The sequence below is a fragment of the Oreochromis niloticus genome, linkage group LG23 (assembly GCF_001858045.2).
Source record: "Oreochromis niloticus isolate F11D_XX linkage group LG23, O_niloticus_UMD_NMBU, whole genome shotgun sequence".
NCBI lineage: Eukaryota > Metazoa > Chordata > Actinopteri > Cichliformes > Cichlidae > Oreochromis > Oreochromis niloticus.
Window position 1 is genome coordinate 5399205 of NC_031986.2, and position 13786 is coordinate 5412990.

The 13786-nt window shown below is 39.6% G+C and overlaps 1 protein-coding gene across 1 annotated transcript; it reads left to right on the forward strand.

The window, feature by feature from the left end:
- The first annotated feature begins 2491 nt into the window (after window positions 1-2491).
- Window positions 2492-10702, forward strand: LOC100695463 (kelch-like protein 41b). Its single transcript, XM_003440869.5, has 6 exons — window positions 2492-3728; window positions 4906-5063; window positions 5364-5471; window positions 7461-7646; window positions 10041-10187; window positions 10290-10702. The coding sequence occupies exons 1-6, from the start codon at window positions 2616-2618 to the stop codon at window positions 10399-10401; spliced, it is 1824 nt and encodes a 607-aa protein (XP_003440917.1). The 5' UTR covers window positions 2492-2615; the 3' UTR covers window positions 10402-10702.
- Window positions 10703-13786: the final 3084 nt, after the last annotated feature.

The following is a 13786-nucleotide window of genomic DNA, read 5'->3' on the forward strand; positions in this document are numbered from 1 at the left end:
ACCATCCATCCATTTTAAGACCTAGGAAATCAAATAAATGTTTTCATTTTAAAATCATCTTGGTGAATGGAAGAGTGTTTTAAAAGGTTCAGTAGCGGAGTACCACACACACATGCTGACACAAACCAACAGCCAACAAGGAAAGTGCTGAATAATGCTGATTGGTGGAAAGAAGTTCTTCTAGGGACAATTTTTGCTGTCATCATGCAAAATTCACTCATATCAATAGATTCCTGCTCATGTGAGTAACCACGGTGATTGGCCTCATCAATGGCAACGATGGACTGAACACACACACACACACACACACACACACACACACACACACACACACAACCACCTATAACTGAACACACACACAATGGACAAAAACAAACAAATGGCCAACTGTACCCTCATACACACAATAATAACATGGACTGAACCACCACTCACAACCACTAGCACTTTATATAGCCTCTTTAGAAATTATCCACATGGGTGGATATCTTAACTGCACTACTGTATAATTCTGTATAAACAATCATTCTGTACAATACGATAATTTTAATTCTACAACTGTTTACAACTGTTTATAACTTGCATAGTTCATATTTCTGTACAGCTTTTATATTTATATCCTGTTCATAGCTTGTACACCACTACAGCCTGTACATACTTATAGTTATAGCATATTCATAACATACCTTCATACCGTGTACATTGTAACATACCTATAAGAGACCCATTTTTGTAATTTATCTATATTATTGCTAATATATATTTTGTAATATATCTATATCATGGCTAAAGCACTTCTGGATGGATGCAAACTGCATTTTGTTGCCTTGTACTTGTGACATGTGCAATGACAATAAAGTTGAATTCTATTCTATTCTATTCTATTCTATTCTAATTTACAAGAACTTGCCACAATAGCTTATTATTATCCTGAATTTTTTGTGTTCTCTGTAAAGTGCACAAACACACCTTACAAATGGCCCATTTGTGGTGGAGTATCAGTCTGCTGTAATCCATTAGCATTTGATTTCCATGAATTGATTTTGAATTTCATTTCTTTTCATTTCTCGTCAATATTTTTCTGTTTGACTTGCAGCTCAGATATTAGCATAAACATAAATGTTAATATTGTCAGTTAAAGTGGATTGTTGATGCTATCTCCATCCATCCATCTTCTTCCGCTTATCCGGGGCCGGGTCGCGGGTGCAGCAGCCTGAGTAGAGAAGCCCAGACCTCCCTCTCCTCAGCTACCTCCTCCAGCTTGTCTGGGGGAACACCAAGAGGTATATAATCTCTCCAGCACGTCCTGGGTCTGCCCCGGGGCCTCTTCCCGGTGGGACATGCCCGGAACACCTCACCCAGGAGGCGCCCAGGAGGCATCCTCGTCAGATGCCCAAACCACCTCAACTGGCTCCTTTCGATGTAGATGAGCAGCTTTCAAAGCTTTCAGCTCAAAGCTTACTTTGAGACCCTCCCAGATGGCTGAACTTCCCAGCCACCCTTCGGAGGAAGCCCATTTGTGCTGTTTGCTGGGCATAGCCTGAAAAAGGGACATGGACCCATCTTCCTGCAGGCCCACCACCCACAGGAGGCACCATAGGGGTCGGGCGGTGGCCAGGAGTGGAGGCCCTGGCGGTCCGATCCCCGGCTACCAAGACTTGATGCTATACTATAATGTTAAAATACATCAAACAGAAAAACCTACTCACAGTTACACACAGGTGGTGTTCATTTGGAACGAAGACCACCTGAAAGTTCTTGTGTGAGTATTTTGTATTTCTTTGCACTCTTCACTATCTCATTTCATAAGCCCCAAAAAAACCACCCATAATTTGTTGGTTTCTGAGTTCAGCTTTGATGATGAATTGTTTTGTTGGCTTTTCTTTTATTATCATCGGTTGATGATTCAGGCTACTCTTTTACTATGATAAAACAAGAACTTAAGAAGGATGGTATCATAACGTTGGGGGAATCTTTTGGTCCTAGGTTCAGATATGCCACAATTTAAAACTGACTTTATATTATCTACAAAATATAACGTCAATAATGTAATGCGAAGCAATGGAAACTGGAGTATGTTTCAGTACAAAAGCACATCAGTGGCTATAATCATCTGAAAATGGAAATGGAAATAAACTCAATAAGCCAGTGAACAATATGTCCAACTTCAAGAGGGTGCACTAATTTTGAATATGACAGTGATTGCTGTAAATATCTCCTAAGACTCCAGCTTAAGGAAAGCTATTTGTAGGATGTGACCACATTGTCTCCACTGTTACCTACCCTGTGACACTCTGGGAGCTGAATCATGGTGGCATATCTCCAGACAGAGCAGCCAGTTGCTTCTTTCAGTCTATGGCAGCAGCTGCTCAACCCTGGCCTGTGGTGCACTGTGATTTGGCCCAGTTAAATTCCACAGAAGCTGAACTATTCAGGGGGGCAGAGGGAACTATATTTAGAGTGGGATGGGATTAAATTGCAGGGTCTTCACACAGGGACCCTTTTCTTTGCTCTGCCTTTCCAGCCAGCACTGACTGCCAAGAGGACCTGTGGCCACTGTCTCTTTCCTCTCTCCACCAACTCCTTTGTTCTCCTACTGTTTACCTTCTGACACCATGGACCCCAACGCCATCAAGGAGGAGCTGCGCCTGTTTCAGAGCACCCTGCTCCAGGACGGCCTGAAAGAGCTTTTGAATGAGAACAAGTTTGTGGACTGTCACCTGAAAGTAGGCGATCGTAGCTTTCCCTGCCATCGGCTGATCATGGCTGCCTGCAGCCCTTACTTCAGGGAAATATTCTTTACTGAAGATGGGAAGGAGGTGGAGAACACCAAAGAGGTGGTCCTTGAGGATGTTAACCCTTCCATCCTGGACATGATTATTCAGTACCTCTACTCAGCTGAAATTGATCTCACCGATGACAACGTTCAGGATATAATTGCTGTGGCAAACAGGTTCCAGATCCCTTCTGTCTTCACAGTGTGTGTAAACTACCTTCAGAAGAAGCTGTCCTTGGGTAACTGCTTGGCCATCTTTAGGATGGGCCTGGTGCTCAGCTGTCCCAGGCTCGCCATCGCTGCACGCAACTACATTGCTGACCGCTTTGAACTCCTTTATAAGGAAGACGAGTTCCTAAAACTCGCTGCCCATGAACTGTTTGCCATTATTGGTGGAGACTCATTGAATGTTGATAGAGAGGAACTGGTTTTTGAAGCCGTCATGGCCTGGGTCCGCCATGACAGGGAGAAACGCCTCAAGGTCCTGAAGGATGCTTTCAACTGTATCCGGTTCCGCCTCCTGCCAGAGAAATACTTCAAAGAGAGAGTGGAGACTGAAGAGATTATCAAAGCTGATCCAGAGCTTCAGAAGATGATTCAGGTCATCAGGGATGCTTTCAAGGGCAAACTGCCAGAGAAACCCAAGAAGAATGACGGAGAGGAGGGGGCCAGCAAGGAAGGAGGTGAAGAGGAGGACAGTCCATTCCCTGGATTCCTGAATGACAATCGCAGACACGGCATGTATGCTCGTGACTTCATCCTGATGATCAATGACACGGCAGCAGTGGGATATGACGTCAGTGAGAACGAGTGCTTCCTGGCAGCCATGTCCGAGCAGGTGCCACGTAACCACGTTAGCCTGGTGACAAAGAAGAACCAGCTATACATCATTGGAGGACTCTTTGTCGACGAGGAAAACAAGGATGTTCCTCTGCAATGTTATGTATATTTGGTGAGGAGGTTTTCCTTTCATTTGACATTATCATTTCTCTCTAGTAGGCCATCTCCTATTTGGTAAGGAAAAATGTATATTTCCTGACTGGTCATGAGTCGTTGCAGGAGGTTGCTGGCTGCTGCTGGCTGAAATCGCTCAAAAAGAGGGTATTGTACCAAAGCTACCTAATTACTAAGAGGTAGCGAAACTTGAAAAAGTGTGACATAGACAGAAACTGTGGATATTCACTATGTGAAGTAAAATTTGTTCCTCATCCAGAAGCTAAGTCACTTTGAAAACAGCAAACAGTCTCATTTTTGCAAGTATCAAGAAGCTGGTGAATGTTTACAGACAAGTTGGTGTCTTCTATACAAACCAAAGAAATTGGAAGGTTTTACTACAGCATAGTATATCTCTTTGAGTCCAGATTTTAGAAAGATGCTGTCTTTATGAAACATTTATGTTTGTTAACACTGTTGAATAGTCATTAAATACAAAGCTCAAGGCAGGAGATGGTTAGCTTAGACTGAGATATTATATAAACTAGCTATCACGAAAGATTTTGGTTAGTTTAGCATAAAAGTTAAAGGCAGGGAAAAAGTCTGCTTTTTTTTAATTAAATGTTTATATCAATATCAATTAGAAATACAGTATAAATCTGATTCGGTGTCACTGGGTTATATTGTGTTACATAATTAGCTTTAGATGTTATGGTGGTTGTGAAACTTTTAAAAGTTAAATGCTAGGTAGTCTAGTACTAGTTTTCAAATTTCAAATAAAAGAAACAGTAGTATCAGTTAACCTAAACCATCTTGTGGATTTTATTTTAATTCCTTATTCAAACTACAAATAAACTAGAGGGAAAATATAAGTGAAAGTTATTTTTTTAGCATGTGATAACAAAAAAGGCTGCAAAATAGTTGCAGTATCTGCAACTATCTGAATTCTCTTTCCAATAAAAGATGAATTACATCATTACATCATCATACATTATCCATCAGGTCTAAGCAATATACACAATTAAGAATGTGATAGAGGCCTTGAACTGCTGTATCTTACAGCATAATCAATATGCGGATATCATGGAGCATAACAAGCAGATTCATGAGGTGAAAAAGACAAAGAGCTATGGGTGCTAAAAGTATGCTTTCTCCACTCTTGTGTGTTATAGTTTTGGTTTTTTCCTCCTCCATAGTTGGATCCGTTCAGCTCAGACTGGATCGCACTGCCCCCAATGCCTTCTCCAAGATGTCTCTTTAACATCGGAGAGAGCGAGAACCTGCTGTTTGCTGTGGCTGGAAAAGACCTCCAGTCCAATGAATCACTGGATAGCGTGATGTGCTATGATACTGAGTCAGTGGTATTTCTTTGTTTTAACTAAGGATTTTCTGGTGTTGAATTTAATTAATTAATTATGGTAAATCTGAAGTTGTCGATCGGCTCTGGCTGTTTTTTTTGTGTGTTTTTTTTTTTAGCAATTTAATGGCAGTTTTTTATTTCTTGCGTTCATTTGTGGGACATTTAAGTTATTGACATTACTCACATATATAACTATTTTTTATTTTTAATCCCAAACAAATTAGAAGCAATGAATTCAAGGGAAGAAAATACCACTTAATGATTTCAGTTGCTTACAATTGTCACATTCTTCAGGAAGATGAGGTGGAGCGAGACCAAAAAGCTTCCTCTGAAGATCCACGGCCATGCAGTTGTCTCCCACAAAGGGCTGGTCTATAGCATTGGAGGAAAGACGGATGACAAGTGAGTAAAGGACCTTTTGTATGTTTGTGAATGTTTCTTGTTCTTATACTTTAGAGGGGAAACTTTAATCTGAATGCTCACTGTAAATAATTCTGACCCAACACACTGTGTTTCCGTTCGGTTTGAGCTTTTTATCAGGCACACAGTAATACTTTTCCCGGCTCGGCACACAAGGCAGCCAACTTCCAGTCAGCTGCACATCCCTCCCCCTCTGGTCTCCAACATCACTGAAAAAGGGAAATCCTTGTCAGCACAATGACATCCACCTGTCCCTCCAACCTCCCTGGCACCACCCCTCCCCTGCAGCTGAGCCAGAGATCACACCTCCACCACACTCACTGATTATCCTAGTCTTAGGATAAAGATTAATATGGGTTTTGTATTCTGTCGTGATATTTAAGATAAGGGTGTTTATTGTGAGTGCTTTAAGTCAATGGGTGTCCCCACAGAGATAGTTGAACAAATGTGAGTGTGTAATTTAATATGCTGCAATCATGGAAAATACCAGCCCTGTGCATCTCTTGTTACAGCCAGCGTATGGTATTTTTTCTCTCTCTCTATGCCTGAGATAGAAGCCAGAGTTGGGAAGGGACACACTCTTTACAAGAAAATGAAGGTCTAAACCTTCGGCTTTAAAGCTGTAATAAGACATGCAGTCAACTCTTGATTTCAGCTGTCAGTAAAACAAGCTGCTAATTATCAAATGTAAAGAGGTGTGCTTGACCTGGCTTAATTTAGCTAGGACTGAGGGGGGTGGGGGTTGGGGGGGTGAAGGGTATCACCAGAAATAAGAGAAAGAGGTAAGGGTAAATGGCACTTTTCTACAACATACTACATTAGCCCATTCAACCCAGCACTTTTCTCTACACCCAACAGCTTGTTGTAACTAAAGTTACAGTTTTAAGTTACAACTTTAAATTTTAAATTCAGATCTTTAAAAAAAAGTAGACAGTCATTTATGATTGGTACATACATAGATTACTAAATAAATATAAAACAGATAATAAATAAAATATTCAATTAAGTTCAGTTTTGTTCTATTTATTTAGCGCCTCAACAGTCGCCTCGACCCTAACCCTACAACAATGTTTGGGTTTCACTGGGTATTTCTTGTAAAATTGTCCAAATTAAAGGTAAATCCAAGTTTTGTAGCCGCATAAGGATACTTTTTGGTCTAGCTACTTCGTTTGCCCATTTAACAACGTTTAACGATACTGTTTCCAAAACTGACACTGCAAATGTTTAATTAGGAGGAAAATGGAATCACTGTTCAGACTTTCAGTCTTTTGATTAAGTAACAATGAATGTTAACCTAACATTGACTGTTAAAAAACAATGCAATTAGTAAAGGTTTGTAAACCTTTACTAATTTTGTCCCTATGTCTTTAAGCGCCCCTCTCAGGACACTTTTGTATGTTATATAGATTATGTTTACTAACTGCTTTTTGTGTCATTTCTCTTTTCTTTTCTTGTAGAATTTCTTCTTTTTTCCTTCTTAAGTTTCTTTTTAATCCATTTACTCACTCCTGTTCTGTTCTTTATCCATGTGAAGCTTTCCTTTCTTCAAATGTGTTCCTGTTGATTGGTGTTTAGAGGCTGTGCCCTTTCAAATAGAGAAATCATGGATTTTTTTTAATGAAGGCTTCATGCTGAAACACACTGCGAGTCCATTAGTCCAATTAGTAAAAAAAAAAATTTAATGAAGACATGAGGTTACATTTTTATGATCAATCATTTAAACATTGGCTTTAAGATTAAATGTCTTTGTGGGTAAACAAACATGTATCTTTCCTTATTTAAAAGCAATTGATTTAAATTATCATCATTTTGGAGCTGTGTATTTGTACAAAAAAGATGCTTAAAGCACCCATTAATTGCATCTATTTATGGTGGTGACATCACCAAGTCAACACCAAAAATGAACAAAAATGTTTGACAGCTTTTGATTCTGAAAGTCCCACAGCTGTATTCTTTCCTTCATCTTTACAGCAAAGCCCTCAACAAGATGTTTGTGTATAACCACAAACAGTCAGAGTGGAGGGAGCAGGCAGCCATGAAGACACCCAGAGCCATGTTTGGAGCAGTTGTCCACAATGGCAAGATCATAGTGGTTGGTGGAGTCAACGAGGAAGGCCTCACTGCCTCGTGTGAAGCCTATGACTTTGCAACGAACAAGTATGAATATGTTTGCAACTTTCCTTTTAAATGAGAACACTCACTGGTCACTTTATTAGGTACACTATTCAGCAGGTTGCTAATGCATTTATCTAATGAGCTAATCGCATGGCAGCAACTCAGTGTATCACGTAGGCCTGGTCAAGGCAGTCTGCTCAAGTTCAAACTGAGCATCGGAATGGAGAAGAAAGGTCATTTAAGGGAGCAAGGCATGGTCTAAGGATTTTAGAGACGACAGAAATTTTCTAGTGAAGTTTTCCCACACTACCATCTCTAGGGTTTCCCGAGAATGTTCTGAAAACGTATCCAGTGAGCAGCAGCCCTCTTTTTCATGTTAGAGTTCAGAGATAGACAGACTGCTCAAGTCACCAGTCACAAGATCTTACGCCAGTGGACAGGGCTGGACTGGGACAAAAAAATCAGCCCTGGCATTTTTGGTCCAGGCGACCAGCCATGATTTCCTTATTAAATTTTTTTTTTAAAGAATATGTATATCTGTCAGGCATACACATATTATGCATTTTTTTATGTTTTTGTTTGATTATAGATATTGAAACAGGTTCTCATCAGGTACAGTTGTCCCTCCATCTATCTTCTTATCGTGTTCAATTCAATTAAATTCATTTTTATTTATATGGTGCCAAATCACCCGGAGGGAACCCACGCAACTCCCACCGTCCAAAGACATGCAGCTTGTGGGGATAGGTTAATTGGATAATCGAGATTGTCACTAGGTGTGAATGTGCGAGTGAATGTGAGTGTGAATGGTTGTCTGTCCCTGTGTGTTGGCCCTGCGACAGACTGGCGACCTGTCCAGGGTGTACCCCGCCTCTCGCCCTGTGACAGCTGGGATAGGCTCCAGCGCCCCCCGCGACCCTGAAAAGGATAAGCGGAAGCGAATGGATGGATGGATGGATGGATGGATGGCGCCAAATCACAACAACAGTCGCCTCAAGGTGCTTTATATTGTACAGTAGATCCTACTATACAATACAATCCTACTGTACAATATATAGTAGATCCTATGAATTAGGATCTATGAATTACACGATGTACAGTACATCGGGTGAGTTTCATCTTCACGGTGCAGCAGCGCCGACAACAAATATGTTGTTAATTTTGCTGCATCTATTTTTAGTTTCTTTTTATTGTTTTCTCTCAGCTTTTCAGCTCCACCTTTTACTTCTTCCACACTAAACTTCTTCCACAAGCTGCACCAGCGAACAGAGAAGGGAGGGGAGGAGAGGGGTTGATTGCATTTAAGAGATTCAATTGGGCAATGCAGTGTCAGTAATAAAAATGAACCAATGGGGCCCCCCTCAGTGCTTGCACGGCAGCAGCCTTTCAATCCATTGGCCCAAAATGCCAGATGACCAGATGACCAGATGACCAGAGCACCTTTGGGATGTGGTAGAACAGGATGCTTGTGTCATGGATGTGTAGCATACATCCTGAAGCAACTATGTGACGCTATCATGTGAAAATGGACACTGAGGAATGTTTCCAGTTCTTTGATTTGTTCTTTGATTTGATCTGTACCACAAAAGCACAGATTAAAGCAGTTCTGAATGCAATAGGGGATGCAACCTGGTACCTGGTTTCAAGGTGTCACTAAGTGACCAGTACTGTCCAAAACACAGCAATATAAACATATTAAATCAACATATTGGGAAATAATAAGAGAAATACATTTTTAGAGCAAAGAATCCTTTTTAAACCATTTTTTTCAAAAGCAATTTTTATTTCATGATGTGATTTTTTTTTTAATAATGTTGTGGTTTTATTACATGTCACATTTAAACTCATCCCACATCCCCCAAGATAGCTAGAAGGCTCACAGAGCTCACTGGTTCCTCATGCTCATTGAGTCAAACCTTTCTCTAACAATTTTAGCTAGCTGGCTCCTCAGTGAGATTTATCTGCTCTAGCTAGTGCACTATCTGGATAGGATTAAAAGGAGCATCAGTACTAATAAAACATTTATAGATTTATCTTAGTGTGGTTTATTTATTTGCAGCAGTAACCTCTATCAGGTTGATTTAGATTTGCTTTTGCACTGTAGTTGCTATAGCTAACTGGAGCCTGTTGGCTCAGGTTAATAGTATTTAAGCTAGCTAGTTTAAACTCTGACATTAAAATTTCTGCAATTAAGTGCAAAATATAAATACATTTAAGTAACAGGACTGGTTAATTTACTTGTTTATAACCAACAGAATTTTTTCATTTAAAAAAAAATACTGTTGCACTCATTTGGCTTTGATAAACTACATTTCAGTTCTCTGCCAAAAGAAAAGAGAAATACTGAAACTGGAAAAAATGACTGCGCTACAAACTACAACAACAGGGATAGCTTAGACTTATTTCCTACCTTCTCCTAATGTTGTGTCTCCTCAGGTGGGAGCCCTTCACAGAGTTTCCTCAGGAGAGAAGCTCTGTCAACCTAGTGAGCAATGGTGGCTCCCTTTACGCTGTGGGTGGCTTTGCTATGGTTCAGATGGAGAACAAAGAGGTGACTCCCACAGAGGTCACTGATGTCTGGCAGTAAGTCTTATTAAGTTATGGGGCCCAGATTTACAGGCTTTTATTTTTTATATTGCTACTTTGCTCATTTGAGAAAAATGACCCAATTCTCGCTCTTGTTAGGTATGAGGAAGACAAGAAGCAGTGGAGCGGCATGCTGAGGGAGATGCGCTATGCTGCTGGATCCTCCTGTGTTTCTATGCGCCTCAATGCTGCAAAGATGCCTAAACTGTAGACAGAGGCAGTTTTTTTCTTTCTTACACATCCCCATCATCAACACCTTCTGTCACCCTCTCCTCCTCAGGCGAGCTACCCCCTGGCCACCTAATCCTCTCTACTCAGATTTCTGTGCGTCAAGTTGAACTTTGACATTCATTTTTTTCTGAACTAAGATGATTTTTATCTCTACAATAAAACACTTCCTTCTGGACTGCGCCATCCTGATAGTGAATAGAAGTCACAATTTAGAGTGATTTCTATTCACTGTTTAATCATTTCTAGCTTCCCTTTTGTAAAATAAACATTTGTAAACCTCAGCTTCTTTTACTGCTTTTAAGTGCGTGCGTGAGGGACATTACAGAAAACATCAGTATGTCCAGGGCAGCCAAGGGAAAAAAGACGTATACTTGTAGATGCAGATGCTTTATGCTTTGATGTAAGTCAGGTGTAGACTTGACACTCAGAGTAATAACTTTTAAACACAGGACAAATATTAAGCATGACTGTGGTCAACACTGCACGCTCTAGCGATAACAGCAGTCAAACATAATGTGAAAATTGTAGGCGCGTTTTTGCAGCCTACCCCGACAATGAGTGAAATATATTCACACTGAAAAATAACAGCGTGCATGTTTTTATGTTTACATTATAAAGACTGACACAAAAGAAAGAGGAAATTGCACAAGGTTTAAATCAATATTTCAGTGTGGTCTGTAGCTGATGACTACATGAGGTGGGAAGATGTGTTAAGGCGGTTGCAATCATTAATGCCTGAAGTGAATAATTAACAAAGACAAGCAACCTATTTATAAGTACTGAACTACAACACTATGAAAAAGTACCCCCCTCCCACTTCTTGATTTCTCTTCTTTTTTAAATTTTCGCTTATTTTTCAGACTTACATGTTTGAGATCACACACACACACAAAGACAACCTGAGTAAATGCAAAATGCAGTTTTTAAATAGACATTTTATTTATTAAAGAGAAAACAGGTAGCCAGATCTGCCTAATCTTATGTGAAAAAGTAATTGCTGGTTTGGTACTACCTTTAGCAATGAAAACTGCAACCAGGTATTTGTAATGACTGCCAATGAGTCTTTCACATTGCTGTAGAGGAATTTTGGCCCATTCTTTTATGCACAGTTGTTTTAATTCAACCACATTGGAGGGTTTTCATACATTATAAGCCTGTTTAAAATCATGCCAAAGTACCTTAAATGGATTTGAGCCCTGAATTTGACTAGGCCACTCTAAACCCTTAAATTTTGGTCCTTTTTTGAGTCATTCAGAGGTCGTCTTACTACTGCATAACACAAGTGTGATTGAGCTTCGGGGTATGAATTGAAGGCCAGACATTCTCCTTCAGGATTTTCTAGTGAAGTAGTCACTGAATTTCATAAGTGGAAAAAATGGATGAATGGACAGATGGAAGTTGTCCAGGTCCTGTCCTGAGGCAGTGAAGGAGCTGCATAGGTCAAATGCACTTGGTTTTAAATCTTGTCTATTTCTAACAGCACTTGTGAGCTCTTTGAGATGACTAGGAACAAAATGCTTTAATTGCCTCAGGATAGAAGTGCAGAAAACACAGCCGTTGCGCTTTCGGAAATTGTCCTTATTCACACTTTGCTGCTCCTTTCTCTTGTTTTTACCCTTAGGTAAGTAGTGGTAGCAACATCAGGAAGAAGGAACACAAGAAACCAAGTAGTAAAATAAATAAAAACACATGTTAGAAAAGTAAAATAGTGTCAGAACCACTGTAAAATGTAATATTAGTGTTTTATAATATGTCACATTTGCTGGACAGAACTAATTATATTACTAGTTACTGATATCTGACATCTAGAAAATGCTGCATTTTACTATGTGAGCAGCAGTTTGTTGATTACAGATGTGCACAACTGAAGCACAGTTCACAACATATAAGTTGTAGTGTGACACTTTGATTGAAACGAATTTGTAGAAAGTTAAAGTAAAATGGTAACACACTATTATAATTAAGTGTTCATTTCCTGCTTCTAAACCTTCTTGTTCCTTTAATCAGAAACCGTGTGCTAAATTTAGCTCGGTAGTGCCATGCTGAGGTATTCACATGCTCGTTTCAAGAAATAATAAAGACCTCAATAGAAAGTCTTGAGTTCATTCTTGTAAACGAACACTGGACTGTTTCCTGTGTTGCTAGATCCCCGACATTCCACTCCCTCACCTCACCACCTGAAACCTTAGCTACATAGACAAATTGACCCTTGAGCTTTATCAGCTTAAGCGTGATACCAGGAAGTATGCACTTCACATAACTGAAGTTGAAGCACGCAACACGGGACTTTAAGTAAAAATATTCTGGACTTTCCCACTTGTGGTGTGAAACAGTGAAAGGTGAAAGGAAAGAATAAAAGAGGGTGTGACTGTGGGATGGACGTGAAAATAGAGATGAGATGCTAAAGGACTGAAGTGCATACTGGTGAGGATACTGGCAGTAGAAGTGAGTAAATACCTTTTATATAATCGAATGTTACGTTTATGCTGAGATGTAACACTGAAATAATCATTTACAGTTTGTACTTTTTTTCAAAATGTAATCATTTTAATGAGTGCAAGTTCCTGCCTTATGAAAACCAAGTGTTCATGATGTGTAAGTGACACCTCACACATCCCCTGACATCCATAATGAGAACAGATCGTACTGACAGCATTACAGGATGCCATGGGCACTGTCATATACTGAGAGGCTTTCAGAAATCAGACTGTTGACAAAGAATAGTTTTTGCTTGCTTCTTTCCCACTGACTTTGCTTGATTGTTTGTTTCTTTGCTTGTCCTGCTCTCGCCTTCCTTCCACGAGCAGTAATTGCTGCTTGCTGTGATCTGACAGCTGGGGGGAAATGGAATGATTTGCGTGTTGCCTATTGTATTGCTCAGAAAACATATACGTCATGAATACAGTACACAAGAATAGAGGTGTTGTTAAAGAAAAGGCATTTGTTCAGCACATCTGTGCCAATTATATTTAATATATTAATATTTCTGTTTGTTTTAATGTTAAGGCCTGCACTAATCATGTTCTGTTCATTCCCATGTTTCTCACGGTGTGATTTCCAAATTTTAGTGATCAGAAATAGCAGCTATACGAAAAACATCACTAAAATTAAATGTGAATATTTGCCATATAGGAAGTCTGTTTGCAAACTCTAACCAGCCCTTCTTGTAATATTAATAATTTTGAATAATTAAAAATGAATTAATTTATAAGACTGCTAATTTTGCTGCATTGTGTCTCCCCAGTTCCTTTTAAATAACTTCAGTTACATTTTCATCAATGCAGAGGACACTCTATTTGGGGGGGATTTTTTTAGTTTTCAGTGTGGTTATTAAAATCATTTCTCATTCTCAATAGGACTGAACT